Here is a 16,359-nt window from a genome sequence, read left to right as displayed (position 1 = left end):
ATTAAATATCTTATGCTCGTAACATTAATTTTATAATTTTAGAACTGTAAGAATCTAATATATTTAATATTTTACAGTATATATAGATATTACATAGATATATATAGATTCTTACAGTATATAATAAAATATATATCTTATATAATAATATATTTATGTTATATGAAATATAACATGTTTATATTATTAACAATTAATTAGACAATAATTGTTATTAGAAAATTGTGATGCATTTATGAAATACGTTTCATAATTGAATCATTAATTTATTTTATAAAATAATAGATGTAATAATATTTGTTTGATTCAATTATATATATAATTAATATATATATATAATATATAATAGTATATAGTTTTAATCTTTTTACACGTTATTTCAACAATTCTGATTATATTATATAAAATCATTTCACAATATTACTGCATTTATTTTTTTTCAATGAATAATATAATAAAAATCTAACATGAGTATTTTTTATTAATTTTCATTTTATTTTTTCATTTTATTTTAATTTTATTTATCTTTATTAATTTATAAACAACAATTTATTTATCTTTAATCTTAATACTAAGGACAATGTTACAAATGAGAAAAGCGCCTTTCAGGCATTGCTTTCTTTCCAATTTGTCTAACAGGGATGAATAATTTCGTTGGTTTGTTTTTTGAATACCATGTATGCAAATCGTGTAAAAAGGGTTTGGTTAATTTTCGTAATTCCTCTTGCCTTTCAGCTTCAGTTTTTGGTAATTCTAAATCTTCGTGAATAGGATACCATCGAATATCCTTATCATTATCTTCTATAACTTCATCGCAATCCGGTACGAGTGCTACAAAACAAATTTTAAAATCATTTATAAGATTCCAATTATAAACTCATTTGATAAAAGAAATTAAAAAGATATTAAAAGCCTGATAATTATTTCTATAAAATTCTATAAAATTTTAAGAAACATAAAAAAAAAAAAAAAAGATTCAGATAATTTTGAAAGAGACGTGTGAAAAATCACTTCGATAAATTTTAAAAAGGTTTTAAAGATTTTAGTTAAAAAAAAAAGAGAAAAAAAAGGTGGTTCAAAAAGGAAAAAAGAACTGTAAAATGCTCACGTATATGATATTTTTCAGAATGGCAAACGTTTTCTTCAACAGGTGGGCTTTCTGCTAAGGGTTCGCGCTCTTTCAGAACGACTTTAAAAGTATCTGCTTGATGCAAGCTATCTATCATACTCATATCGCCTGAACCCTGTTCAAAATTCAATCATTTCCTCAATCAAAAAGTACACACGCAGAAAATTAAATCGACGATATATTTGCATTTTCAATGCGTAATCGCGTTAACCTTGATATAATATTGTATGAAAATGCATGTGATACCTTGCATACACAATGACGTAGTGACATGAATAGGTGAACAAATAGTTAACTCCTTACGTATATATGTATCTCATCAAAATTCAATACTTTTTATACACGCCTCTAATTCAAATTAAGAATAAAAAAAAAAAATATTCATTTTAATAATTAGACTTGTAGACTTGATTCATTTTGCTCTACTTGCAAATCATCGAATAAAAATGCAACTTTTATGTGGCGTAACAAATGAAACTCGTGCATCTGACGATTCTAGCGGGAAAGAACGTTGTTTTGTGATACGATATTCCGGATATTTAATTTTACAGATGCGCTATTCTCACGCTAACATCGCCATGAACCAGTTAACTAAATTCTTGTTCTATTTTTTGTTTTAAAAATCATTGTTATCAAACAAAGATAATTCTTTTGGAAAAATTCGAATAAAAAAAGATTTGGATTAGATTTAAATAATATATTTGAATTTGATATAAATAATAATTGTTGGAATAAAAATAAAATAAAATTTTAGAAGATTTATTTTTTCAAACAAGACAAGGAAAAGATATATTTTTATTCGTTTTTTATAAAATAAGGAAAAATTGAATACGTTTGATTTTTTTGCCTGCGATTTCAAACATTTATGCAAATGTAATTAATTATTTATCATTCTCTTTCATACTTATATATAATCGATATAATCGTTATAAGCAGCAAAAAGAAAAATAATAGAACACGTTCTAATTAATTTCATTCAAAACATGTTTGTATGAAAATGGAATATAATTAGATTGAAGTTAAGTTTACAACACGTGAAGATTACTCCAGCGTTATTGAAGCTATATTTCGAAATCTAGATCAATAATCGGATTAAAATAAATTAGTAAAGTAAATTAGTGATTAAGTGGCTATTTAGAAATAAAAAAAAATATATTATATTGTAAAAACGATTTACAATAAAATAATAAAATTATTTTTGAAAAAGCAATATTTTTTAAATTGCAATATAGAGTTTTTCTTTTCGAGATGGCCTTAATAGCGAATCGCTAATGTCATAAACAGTTTTTCCCAGGATTTTTAATTCGAGGTCACAAGTCTGAAAGTTTCTACTTTAACTTTCCCTAGGCATTAAACAATAAAAATAATTACAAACAAAAAAACAATCGGTCACTTTCGAATTTTCCGCCATCGAATTTTTCATTCCGCTCAATCATTGTATTTTTATCATTCAATATAAACAAAAAAGAATTACACGAAAATTGAATATCGTGATTTAATTTACGTAACTCCAACTGATTTTCTTCATAAAATTAATAAAAATATATTTTTCCAATATCTTCTCTCGTTTTAGCAATAAAATAATAATTTTTTTTTTAATTAGAGTAATAAAAATTGAGAGAATTTGGTATTGGACATCAATCAAGATTCTTATTGAAAAGTCAAAAAATCAAAAAATATAAAAAGTAACTCGTGTATATAAACATTTTCTACACGATATATTATATGCATGTATATTTTCACTTTCTCTATTTTACACTTTCCACTCAATTCACGTAAACTACCTAGATATTCCTAAAATACATTTAACCATAATTTGAAACACTTTAATACGCATCTCTGTTCCTTACAAAATATGTTATAGTGCAGATTAATTTATACAATATAGATTTAAGTTAATTATTCGTAAAACAAAAATAATATACTGACATTCTAAAAAACAATACTTCTATTATTATATACTTAGAATTATATATAAGAATCTTATTTGTTATTTGTACTTACTATCTTTTATCTAAAGAGCAGTAAGTGTTTTATTAATTTATATTTCATTTATCAAAATATTATATTTTACTATTATTCAGGTTTAATTTTTTCAAAACTAAAAATATTAACAACTATCCAAAAAATACGTTATTCGAAATTGTCCAAATAAAAAATTAAAATGAAATAAACTTATTTCATTTGAAAACCAAATAACTTGAAATAATCTAAAGAATAATATTATTTATTTAAATAATGAATAATTATTTCAAATAATATCTAGCCAAGACAATATATTATTTTAATGATCATTTGCAAATGTTTTATTTAAATAATACTAAGTATTTAAAAACAATATTATCTCTGATTAAGTGTTATATCATATTTCTGTTCAAGATCGCTTTCGATTTAATTTCTTCTTTTTTTTAAATTTTTTTGAAATAAAGAATTAACTCGTTATTCATTTAAGAGAAACTCGATATTATACTCAATTCTTATACTCAAAAAATATAATACCTGCGATCGATGAATTGCACCCGGTATATATTTGCTCGGATGATCTATCTCGAGTCTTTCGCTAATTTTTACGTCTTGCTCAAGGGTTTTATCAAACTTCTCGTACGAGTAATCGTTTATGTTTCCAACTGGAGGAAGTATACCGCTCGGTTTTTCGGTTTTATCTTCCCACCAAAATGGCGTTTTTAATAGATTGCACGGTTCTTCATCCTTTCTATATAAGAAATATATATATATTTTATCATTCATTTTATTGTAAGTATAAAAGGTAACGATAAAAACACTTACTTGAGCGTTTCTTCTTTTTGAGTACTGCATGGTACGCTGAGTGCTTTCTGTTTTTCAAGCTCTTTCATTTGCTTTTCACGTACGTACCATAATTCATATTGCACCGATCGGGGAAACACGGCGAATAAAGCTATTCAGGGAAGAGGATATTTAGAGTGAATTAAAATTTAGAAAAGAAATTCGATTTTCTAGAAATTTATTATAATAATTTCTGAAAAAAATTTAAATAATTCTCTTTTAATCTTTCAATATCTTATTGGGGATTGAAAAGAGTTTATTGCCATTGATGGATCGATGATTAGCAATTAGATTAATTTTTCCAACGACTCGTTGGAATTGGGTTACAAATCACTCGTGACTCATTAACGAATTAGTGTCGTTTATGATTCACTTCGTCATTGATTGCTTCTCGGATGTTAAATTATTTCTATGTTTGATTGGCCGATATTCGATTGGCCGAAATTGCCAGACTGGTATGTGTCGATCTATTATACTTTAAATGGGTAACAATTAATATCCCAGACAACCAGGAGGATCTTACAATGTCGCAAATTCGTATCGATTAATATCTCCAAATCAATATTTATATATATCTTCTTATATATTATAAAGTAAATTCCAATTAATTCCAATTAAATTAAAGTAAAGTTAATTCCAATTAATAAATGTAAAAAATTTAATAAATGTAAAAAATTAGTCATTCTATATGTATATATACTTACATGCTAATTCACTTCAATATCTGTAATATAAATTTATTAATATTTCTATTATTGCATTATTGTTACCACATTGTTCTATTATTATCTATTTAATTCTATTTATTATTTTTATTTATTATTTTTATATTATATCATATCTATGTTATACATATTATATATGTGTCTATTTATTATCTGTCTATTAATTCCAATAAATCTATTTATCTAAAGATATATCAAAAAAAAAGAAACATTTTTTTCACTTGAATAGAATTTAAAAATTTTTAATCAAATATATTTGTGATTAAACGAAAATATGATTATTGATAGAAAAAAATATAGATTTTAAATTTAATATTATCGAAAATGAAATATCGATTGAAAAAATATATTTTTTTTTATATATGTTAGATTGTATCAAAAAAAAGTTTTTTTCCTCTTTTTATCAAAGAAATCTCAATTCTATCTTTCTAGAATTTTTATGATTTCATTTTATTAAATTGATTATCAAAGCAGATCAGAATAATACGTTTCAATGATATTTTACCATTTGTAAAAGTTTACAATACAATTTATCAGAAATTTCATTATTTTATTTTTCTAAAATATCTTTTATTTATTTGCAAATACTCTTTAAACAATCAATTTTTTTATGAAGAATCATCAAGTCATTCGATTATTCTATTCGACAATATATACTTACATGCTAATTCACTTCAATATCTGTAATCTAAATTTATTAATATTTCTATTATTGCATTATTGTTACCACATTGTTCTATTATTATCTATTTAATTCTATTTATTATTTTTATTTATATATATATTTTATATATATTATATATATATATAATAATTGTATATATATATAATATATAATAATATAAATAATATAATTATATAATAAAATAATATAAATAATATAAATAATAATATAAATAATTATTATATATATATAATAATTGTAGAAATGTACTTTACAAATTTTAATTTTTAATAAATTAATTTTAAACTTTAATAATAAGCTTTAATAATAAATTATACAAACAAATTTTAGTCTAGAACATTTAACGAGGAAACACATGCGATATTAGAAACATAAAAGAAAACTGAATATCCGAATGTTAATTAGAAATTATTAGAAATCAAACAGCAGTATTTCTCAATTTTTCTTCAAAACGAAGTGTTCAAATAATGAAAAAAAGAAAAAAAAAAAAAAAATTGGGACAATAAAATCATACTTCTTGCCCACTTGTACAATCAATTACCACACACTCTGTAAATAAAAATTTTTGCACTCGTTATTTGTAAACACACTTAAATTAAAATAATATAATTATATTACAATGCACAATATACAACATTAACAATATTTATGTCTTATCATATTTTTAAGTATTTAAAAGTATTTTCTTAAAAAATATGAATTTTCATAATTTGATGAATAAATGATACCAACGTTTTTGCTTTCGGTGATAAATCAGCTTCGATTTCGGCAAGAAACAAAGCGTTTTGAAAACGACACCCTCATCTTTCGTAGGATGATCCACGTACGTTTTCTCCTTGTCAACGTATTCTTGTAAAACGCGTGGATTCAGTTCCTGTATAGGCGCTAGAGGGTCGACTGTAACAATTACGCGACAATTCTAATTCGATTGACTTAACTCAATTGTGGCATAGCTTTTTATTGTCACTAACAGGAGAAGAATCGTTCAAACGATACGGGATAAACATATAATTGCCACTTTAACACTTGTACTGTGATCGAATATTTATTATTATTTATAATAGATAATTATAATCGATTAATGATTTTAATTAATTTTAATTAATTTTGATATTTTTGAATATTCCAGATTTCGAGAGCCAAATTTTGTCAATATATATATATATGAATAAATAAGAAAAGAAAAAACAAAGAAAGGATCTGAGATTATCGTGATATTAATTTTTATTATTTGAATAAAAAAAACACGTGATAGAAATAAATAAAAATACAAGAATCGATCAACGATATATAATGTGCGATTTTTATTTTTATTAGTAAACTTTTGACAAACCATATGCCATAGTTATTTATGAATCTAGAGTATGGAGATACGCATTTCGTTTACGACTTCTACGACGGAAATACCGAGCTATTCTAAGAAAGTGTCAAACATAGATTTCCTAATATGTAGAAGTATATCGTATTGCCCTTTGATGCGTACAATTAATAACAGTGGAATTATTTGGATTGATCTGCTTTGATTAAAGGATAAATTTTAAAAAGTTTCGCGACGAAGAAATCGTTTATCAACTAGTTTATCAGAAATACAGTTTGCATAAGCATGAGCAGAAATGTAAATATTGTTATCGATCTAATTCTGTATTGCATCACAGTAATTGCAAGATTATTTCTTTCCCATTTTGGTAAAAGAAAATGAATAAACATATGTTTATATAATATTTTCTATTTAGATTTATTGAGAATAAGTATTTATTTATATAATACAATTTATTTATATAATACAAAGTTTGGCCATAAAAATCTGGGATATCTTTTACTTGGATCGGATTTAAAATCCATTATAAAAGCTATTTTGAAAAAATGTAAAAATCACTGTTGCTTCATTAAACGAATGGACTTTTAATGCGTTTGGAGAAATTAATAATGATATATAATGATATAAAGATCATCAAAACGAAGAATTTTGATGAAAAATCATTTAACGATTGAAAAAAGATCGAATCAAAGATAATTCAAACATCGTGGAAAAGTTCATTTACGTTTCATATCTAATCATAAGTATTAACATAAAAATATAATATACATATATATATATGCATAATATTAGTACATGCATATTGAAATTTAAAACATAAACGATGAATGTATTAAAAATATTTATTAAACATGAATATTTGTTTTCAAAAACTAATTAGAAGATTGTATTAAATAAATCGATTTACGTAATTTTCTACGTGGAAAATTTTTCCTAATTTTTATTATAAATTTATTATAAATTCTCTTTGGTTATTTTTTTCTTTTTTCACGAGTTCGTAAATGTGAAAACTATTTCCAAAGTGAACAAAGTAGTCCTTCTTCGAAGAGTTATCGTTTATATTTGAACAAGATAATCATTATTCAAACCGATATACTTACGTATTGTCCGTTTGATCGGCTTGAGGTGCTTAGCCACGCATTTATGGCACATGGATGGTTTTCCATGGTAAAATATTCCATCTGATTTAAGTGTTGGCGAAACGTCGGTTAGATAATAATCGAGAGGCGGTGGCTCAGGAAACTAGAAACGTGACAGGGTGATTATAAAAGTGATTTTACGGTTTCACGAAGTCGTTGGCCATCGAATTAGTTTTTTAAAAATTTATATCTAGAACATTACTTGTCATAAATTACAAATTGTCTTTGGGCTTGGATTGTATCAAGTGATGACGATCGTGTGCAATAATTAATTCGTTATTATCTTGCATTTAACTTGTACCGATCATTAATTACAAGCAAAGATAGTTATGAATATCTATTGTTAATGAATTATTAATGAAAGTTGCAAAGAAAAGTATGTTGAAAATATATAGAATTTATACAGAAATATGTTTCCTTCGAACAATGACAATTTTTTAATATCTCAACGAATATTGATGAATTAATGGTTGGTTTTTTATTTAAGCATGATTCAAAAGATGTAAAATATTATTTTATAATATTTTTCCATATTATTTATATAGGATATTTTGTATAAAATTATAAGTTATACAAGAGTGAATAGAATACATCATTAATAAAAGTTTCTAATATTATCGATACGAAATATATTGGAATATGTAATCTCATTTATTAATGAAATAATATCATTTTGAAAATTAAGCTCATTTTTTTTTTTTTTTTAATTTATTTTATCATATTATATATAATTGCGTTCATCTTTCAAAAGAAAACTTTGTTTCGAAAGGATCAAAGAGGTTATATATCTTATCCTTTTCGTTAAAATTTTCGTGTATAAACGTCTTAGTAACGTAAAAAGTTTATTATTTATTATTGAACTTTGTCATCGTATATTGCATCATATATTTCAACTTTTAATAATCACAGAAAGAAAAAGAAATAGAAATTTTAAAACTAATTTCGATGATCAAACGCTATATATACAAGCATAATATATATGCATATGTATATATATATATATATATGTGTGTGTGTACACATCATCGTACCATAAACATTTTCACGCAATTGAATTTAGAAAAAAGAAGAAAAAAAAGAATCGACTCGCACGTGGAAAATTTACTTGTATAAAATTAAATTTACGGATTAAACGACATAATCGAGATGATTCACTGAAGTTTTACAAGAACTACAAGGAATTTGACCTGTCATCGCGCATATACAGATAAAGATAACCATATCTCGATTATATCGAGATGACATCGTTGTTTAAACGCGCGAAACGCGAAATCGGTTCAAAGGTTTCAACTTCTCATCGTCAATCTTCGCATCATCCCGCGACCGCTGATCAATCGAAAGTTTGAACGAGGGAGTTCGCAGGAGGGAGAGATCGAAACCAGTTCTCCAAGGTTCTCGCGTGTAACCGCTACGACTAATCGATAACCCGATCGATCTTGCGGGCGAAATCGAATCCTATGGCAAACATCACGGAACTACCTTTAACCTAATTGTCAGGATTCCAAAAAAATTCGAAGTGTTAATCCAAATCATTTTTTATCGATGGAAATTTTACGTAAATCACATATTTCACCCCTCGTTTTCTGAAAGAATTCTGATGTCGTCATCGAGCCGAACAGGTTGCATTAATGGAGCAACGTGGTCAACGTGGTTCGAACAAGAAGGCCTCGAAAGAAATCAAGGAGAAAACGGATGTGGTGGCGATACCGGAGTTCGGTAGCCGTGAAGTGATCGCATTCGAGAACAAGGAGCAATACCTCTTCCTGTTGGAATTCTTCATTCACCACATGACCAGTGAGCGTTTAGCGAAACTCAATCAAATGTTCTTTGTCCCAACCACGATATCCGTCGAATTTCTCAATTTCACCGGGAGGGAGGGTATCGAGATCACCCCGGTGGACCCGATGTTTCATCCCCAAGCGGGGATAGCGGACGACATCGAGTATTTCTTTTCCGGTCGTTCCGTGATGTTCGCCATCGATCAGTACAACGTGATCAACAAACTCTTCGACCTGATCATCAAGGTGTGCGTGCAGAAGAAAATGCCGGAGGGTGTGAAACCGGACGTGCTTGTCGGTAGCGGGGAGTTGGACCTTACCAAACATTTCGCCGCGTTGAGGAAAGAAATGCTTCAATGCTGGCACAAAATGGCGCCACCGCCCAAAGTGTTCGAGGGCGAGGTGCCCCTGATCTACAACGACAACGTGATCGGGGCCGTGTGCATGTACGTCAGGGTATCCGCGTTCGGGCAAACGATCGTCACCGAATTCGAGGCGCCACCGGAACGGACAGTCTCCTCTTACATCTTCAAAGGCGACGAGTGCAACGAAAAATCGGTGGCTTACAAGTGTCGTATCATCGATTCCCAGATAATGGACGTTTGCAGGGATTCGAAGGACGAGCTGTTGAAAACCGGCCCCCCTTGCCGCGTTTGCGTCAAGGAGCAACACCCTTGCACACCTTGCGGGGATCCGACGGGGGCGACGTTGAAGCCGAACGTGAGCCGGAAGGGGATGGAATCGAGGCCCCCTAGCGCCTTGTTGACGGCGTCCCGGTCCAAGCCTGAAACCTGCGCGGACGTGCACAAGACGGGCCTGATACAATCGAGTCGTGGGCCCGTCCAACCGTGTGGAAAGGCGGTGGTCCTCAAGGTGTCCGGGATCCTGGACACCGGCCAGGACAAGAAGCCGACGGTCACCGTGGCGGCCGAATCGGATGCTCCTGGGCCGGACACGTCCGATCCCGATCACGACGTGTTCGTGCTGAGAATCGGGAAGAAGGGGATCGTCGGGGTTGGGGAGAAGTCTGACATACAATTGGAGATGAAAACGCCGAAAGGGACGGAGAGGGGACCCCCGATCAGGTGCGAGACAAGGGAGATGCAGACGGAAGAGAAGAAGGTGAAAAAGAAAGCGAAGGCGAAGGAGAAGAAGGAGAAGGAGAAGAAGAAGAAGTGAATAGGTGTGGATCGTTTTAAGAAATTTGTTTTCGATTGGATTCCGATGAATGATATTGATCTCATTGTTGCGTGTATATTTGTATTTTATATTTATATCTATATTGATTTATTGATCGAATTATTAAAATGATTGTTGAAATTGAATTTAATTATTTGAAAGTTCTAGTCATCTAGTATTTTTTCTTCTCTCTCTCTCTCTCTCTCTCTCTCTCTCTCTCTCTCTCTCTCTCTCTCTCTCTCTCTCTCTCTCTCCCCCTCCCTCTTATAGTAGTGTAAAATAGAGATTGTTCGAATTGAGCGCCCCCTTCTTCGGATTGCTATTAGATTTTGAACTTTGAAATTTTTGAAATCGCACGACTCAATGGGAATATCTAAATTGAGGGTTAAAAGATAATAAGATTTGTTAAATAATCTTTTTAAAAATTGAACAAATATGTTTTAAAAATCTTGTAAATATCGTAATGTATTCAAAATGGCTGATGAACAGGAATTATTCTTGATTGAGTTTCTGGTCGACAAAGTTAAAATTCCTGTGATTAGAGCTATGCAAGAGGAATTATTACCAGCTTCCACGTGTGTTTCATTTCAAGTAAATTAAAATTATATTAAATTCGATAATTTATACGTTATTATATATTATTATAAATTATATTCGATAAGTTAATTATATTTTTTCCAAACCTCTATAACCTCTTCGCATAAACATTTCTCATTTCCTCCATTCATTATGACAATTTTTGTATTATATAAATACAAAAATGATCATAAAAATTGAAAAAATTTATCCAATAATATTATTTAAAAAATTATTCAGGATGTACATACTATAGTAATCCTCTACACAGGTTAAATTGTTTAATACGTGTCGATTATTTATATAAATAAATATTTATATAACTTTACACGTTCCATACCAATTCGATATTATCAATTCCAATACAAGAATCGACGTTAAATAAATAAAATAATTTTCTTTAATTTTTAATAATTCGTTTAAGAATTACATTAATTTTCCCCTTGCATTCTTACTTCCTCTTTTATATTATAAAATATTCACGCTTTTCAAAAATCTTAATCCACAGATTCTCAGTTTACCCCCAATCGACATTTGCCAAGAAGCTTTAACAGACGGCTGCGGTTGTATCGAGGGCGACACGCAAGTTTTCAAGAAGGGTAAATCCTGTTTGTTCGCTTTGCCATCAATCGTTCTTCAAAGACCCTTAACCACCTTCCCCATAAAACTCTCCGTCTACAAAAAATTGCCACCTGGAGTGTTGCCGGATGTAATGTTGATCGGCTCGTACCAGATCGAGGCGAAAGCGATAATAAACGCCGTGTTGAGCCAACAGGTGTTCAAAATACCTAATCCTTGTCAAACGATCAAGGACACGTTTAAAATCACAACAACGACCGGACAATGCGTTGGATCCGTGACAGTTTACATAAGAGCTTCCTGTTTCGGCAAGAAGATCATCACCCAGTTTCAAATACCGCACAATAGGAAACCGTATCTTTTCAAGGGGGCGGATGACAGTCCTGTTTTTCAATGCAAAAAAATACCCTCCGAATGTTACACACCGGCCCCTGTTAAATGTACCTGCACAAAGAAGTGCGATGGAAGTGGCGAGACGATAGGAAGAACCTGTTGTGCGACACCGATCGTACAAACCAATTCGTGTCCCCCGTTACCTAAACAACCCGATTACGGTCCACGGCCTTGCTGCGCCTCGCGTCAAGGGTACGTATACTTTTATATTACACGTTGAATATAGCGAGCGCATAAAGAATATGGAAGATAAGCGTTACGGTTGCGCAACTAGTTTTACTATACTATTATTATATGGATATTTTTATCTCATATTCCTATAATCCTATAATAATATTTTGTTAGTTCTTTTTCAAAATTGATTTTTATTTACGAGAAATTTTTCGTATCTCCAATTAAGATTCGTCGAAGAATGATAAATATACATTTACAGACATTTATTTGTAAATGTTTATAAAAAAAATTTGAATCGCAAATTTATATGATATGAATGATATATGTGCATAAAAGAACATAAAATATCACATTGTGATATTTAAAGAGTGAAATAGATAGTTTACATTAATCGCATTTTTCTAATTGGGTTTATAAAAATTTAAATTTGGATATTTTTAGTCTAAAGACGACGAGAAAATTGCTTTTATACGAATTATACGGCAGAAAGATTAATCAGATTTTTCTAATTTTTATATTTTTATATCATTATATCATTATGTTTTTGTGATTCTTCTAGCAATAATAATTAGTTGTTTTAATCATTAAAATTTAAATTAATGGAAAATTATAGATACAAAATTTATTTTTTTCAACTTTCTATTGCTAATATGTATTATTCATAGAATCAGAGTATTTCAAATATAATAATTTTATAAATTGAACGCTTTTCTCATCACTTTGAGTTGTCACCACATTGGTATTCGACTGCAATGAACGTAGAATCTATCTTTTTTCAACTTTCTATTCCTAATAAGTATTATACGAGAGTAGTTTCATAAGATTATTGCCTGTTACGGTCACTAGGTGATCGCCATATTTGAGAGTGATCGTTAACTTGCTTACTTGTAAAAGTATTTCTCAAATCACATCAAATCGATCATCGCTCTTGCAATTTTTGAAAACTCACACTTGTCATTAAAAATAATTTAATATAATTCTTTGAAGAAGGCATGATTCACGTCTCAACTTTTAAATATGACGTTTCATTCTTTCAAGTTTCAAACATACTTTCAAATACTCACAGGCATATATAATTGTACATTTAAACATACGTGCTAATGTTAAAATATTGATTAAAGTCAAGGTTCATCTATTTTTATCAAATATAAATGTTTTGATAACAACTATATCTGTTACTGTAAACAATTATAGAGAATCTTAACTTCCGTTAAAGAAGTACAAAAAATATTTGAACATAAACATATGCTTAACTTTAACAAGCTATATCTTTATTATATTATACAAAAAAATGAAATTCAAATTTGTTTCGTTCGATAGATTATTTATTGTACTTTACAAATATGTGCAACTTATTTAATTAACTTGATGTAATAAAATAATATTAAAAATTAAATGTAATTACAACTATTTTTTGTATTATAAAAAAAATATTTAAAAAATTTATAAGTAAAGTAATTAAAAATAGTAATTTTTTATAAGTTAATTTTAAAATTATTTCTTAAAAGTTAAATTTATAAAGTACAATAAACATTCTATCGAAAGAAACAAGTTTGAGTTAGTTCATTTCTTTCATAATTAACAACAACGATATAGATTGTTAAATGTACGTAAGTGTCTAAATATTTTTGCGAGTTACTGTACTGTATCTGATATTTCGACTTCTGCTGCCATCTGGTGAAATTATGAAATATTGCACTTTGAATTGTTTCTCCACTTGTTATTTTAACAATATATAAGAGCTAATTTGATGTATGTATTTATTTTAAATGAAATATCAATCTTGTTAAAATTTTTATTAAAAATTTATTAAAAAAATCGATACTAGCTAATTTAAAAAATACTATTCAATTTTCGATGTATAACGATTTATCTTCGACGTCATCCATCATCAAAAAAGTATTCTCTTAGCATATTCTTTATTCATTTTCAGAAAACAGTGTCCATGCTCACCGAAAGCACGACGAAAAGAGCAACAGACCCCGTGTCCCTGTTCAACTGATCAAACGTTCGCTGCGATACGCGAAGCAGCTCGTCAAGAAGGAAAATGCACTCCATGTGCGGAACCACCTCCTTGTCCATCTTGTTGCGGTGCTTCCGCGCCGAAAAAGTTTTCTGATCTGATTACTAAAGAAACCGTGAAAAAATGTGGATGTCCCGTGAAGGATTATAATTGCAACTGTTGTAAATCTAAATGAAAGAAGATATTTTTCAAGGGAAAATGCGTAACAAGTAAGTAGTTATTTCTAATTTGGGTAAATAGTGACTTTTTTTTCAATTTTGGCAACATCGATATTTTAAGGATTTATTTTATCAATGAAGGAAAGTTCGAATCGGAAGAATCTTGAATTTCAATTTTATTATAATTAATATTTCAAATTTATTCAAATTGAAATATTTGCTAAACCAATGATTTTTAAATATATATGTTAATATTTTTTTATAGAAAATATCGAGTTGCATCGATTGATATATTATTAAAAAATATACGTATAATTCCATTTAAAAAAATGTCTAAATAAAATTGACCTTTACATGATCTTTACTCAACCATTCATGAAAAAAATTAATAATACCATTAATATGCATTCAAATTATATTTTAACATTTCTTTCAATCAAATGCAATTCTATTCTGCTAAAGAATGATAATACGAAAATGTCAGCAATGGAATATAATTAAATTTGAATTGAATTGTGTTTCACAACGCGTAAAAGTCGTTCTAATATTATTTATTCTGCATTTTGAATTTGAAAGATACAGGGATCAACATCAATATCATTAAATAATTTATATTAATTTTTTCGTACTTCGAAAAATAAAATTATTTCTTTCGATTAAAATCTTGTTCTAATGATAAAATAAAATTGCAAAAAAAAGCAGAGAGATATTGTCAAAATTGAAAGAAGTTAGAAAACTAGAATACAATTTATTTTCATTTATAAATAATATAATAAGTCATAATAATTTTAATAAATCTATCATGAAGAATTTTATATTATATAATATACATATAACGTATTTTAAGAAGAATATATTTCGAAAATAAAATGAAAATAATTCATGAAAGGATCGAAAAATTTTAAGATAAGCGTTTATAGAATTTTTCAGAGGTCGTTAAAATGAAATTATCTTTTAATAAATTGTCACTTTGGTTTTTGTTTTGATATTTAATTATGTTCATTTCGTACTTCCAACCATAGTTCCAACCATACTTCCAACCACAAAATTTTCCGTTAATATGATAAATGCAACAGAAATACATGACAAAAATCAAAAAATAATACTACACGTTGTCTCAGTAATTAAACAAGATTTTTTTTAAATAATAATTAATATCGACTGGTCATAGGTGACTTTATAAGTTTACGTTTAATTGTATAATTTTATTTTTTACGCGATAAAGACTGTTAACGACATTTATCATGTAAGATATATAAATAAAAATTTACCATTCGGATTACTGACATATATAATCGAAATTATTTATCTTTAATTGAAATTATATTTTTAAAATGCAATTGACATTTAACAAATTTTATATTATCAATATTATCAATAATCACTATAATTTATTATTAGTATAATAATGTTCCCGTCAAAAATGATCACTCGAGTTTCAAGACTTACTTATTGGCGTATACATATATAAAAAAAAAAAAAAAGTCCAATCCACAATTTTATCTGTTCTTCATTAATGTTTCTTTTTAATTTTCAGTTAATCAACCCGTATCATGCATTAATTAAGATTCTTACTGAAAACATACTAATAACTCTTCAATTGGAGGCGATATTTCTATACGTTCTCCTCGATCCGAATAGAAAAACGAGACAGATAACACCGGCAATTAAAGAGGAAACTTTCTCGCAACAATTAAA

At 28.2% G+C, this 16,359-nt stretch overlaps 2 protein-coding genes across 2 annotated transcripts; one reads left to right on the top strand and one right to left on the bottom strand.

Moving 5' to 3' along the window:
• Positions 1-583: 583 nt before the first annotated feature.
• LOC122716849 lies at positions 584-7,885 on the bottom strand. Its single transcript, XM_043940297.1, has 6 exons — positions 7,763-7,885; positions 6,077-6,241; positions 3,917-4,046; positions 3,629-3,842; positions 1,109-1,244; positions 584-831 (listed from the first exon to the last, which is right to left on the bottom strand). Exons 1-6 carry the CDS (start codon positions 7,812-7,814, stop codon positions 584-586), a joined length of 945 nt encoding a protein of 314 aa, XP_043796232.1. The 5' UTR covers positions 7,815-7,885.
• Positions 7,886-11,232: 3,347 nt separating this feature from the next.
• On the top strand, positions 11,233-16,336 carry LOC122716769. The gene is made up of 4 exons (XM_043940144.1): positions 11,233-11,349; positions 11,843-12,498; positions 14,414-14,712; positions 16,199-16,336. The coding sequence occupies exons 1-3, from the start codon at positions 11,233-11,235 to the stop codon at positions 14,676-14,678; spliced, it is 1,038 nt and encodes a 345-aa protein (XP_043796079.1). The 3' UTR covers positions 14,679-14,712; positions 16,199-16,336.
• Positions 16,337-16,359: the final 23 nt, after the last annotated feature.

This window comes from Apis laboriosa, unplaced genomic scaffold, assembly GCF_014066325.1.
Source record: "Apis laboriosa isolate Shangri-la unplaced genomic scaffold, ASM1406632v1 scaffold49_cov149, whole genome shotgun sequence".
Taxonomy (NCBI): Eukaryota; Metazoa; Arthropoda; class Insecta; order Hymenoptera; family Apidae; genus Apis; species Apis laboriosa.
This window is presented reverse-complemented; position numbering and strand designations above follow the sequence as displayed.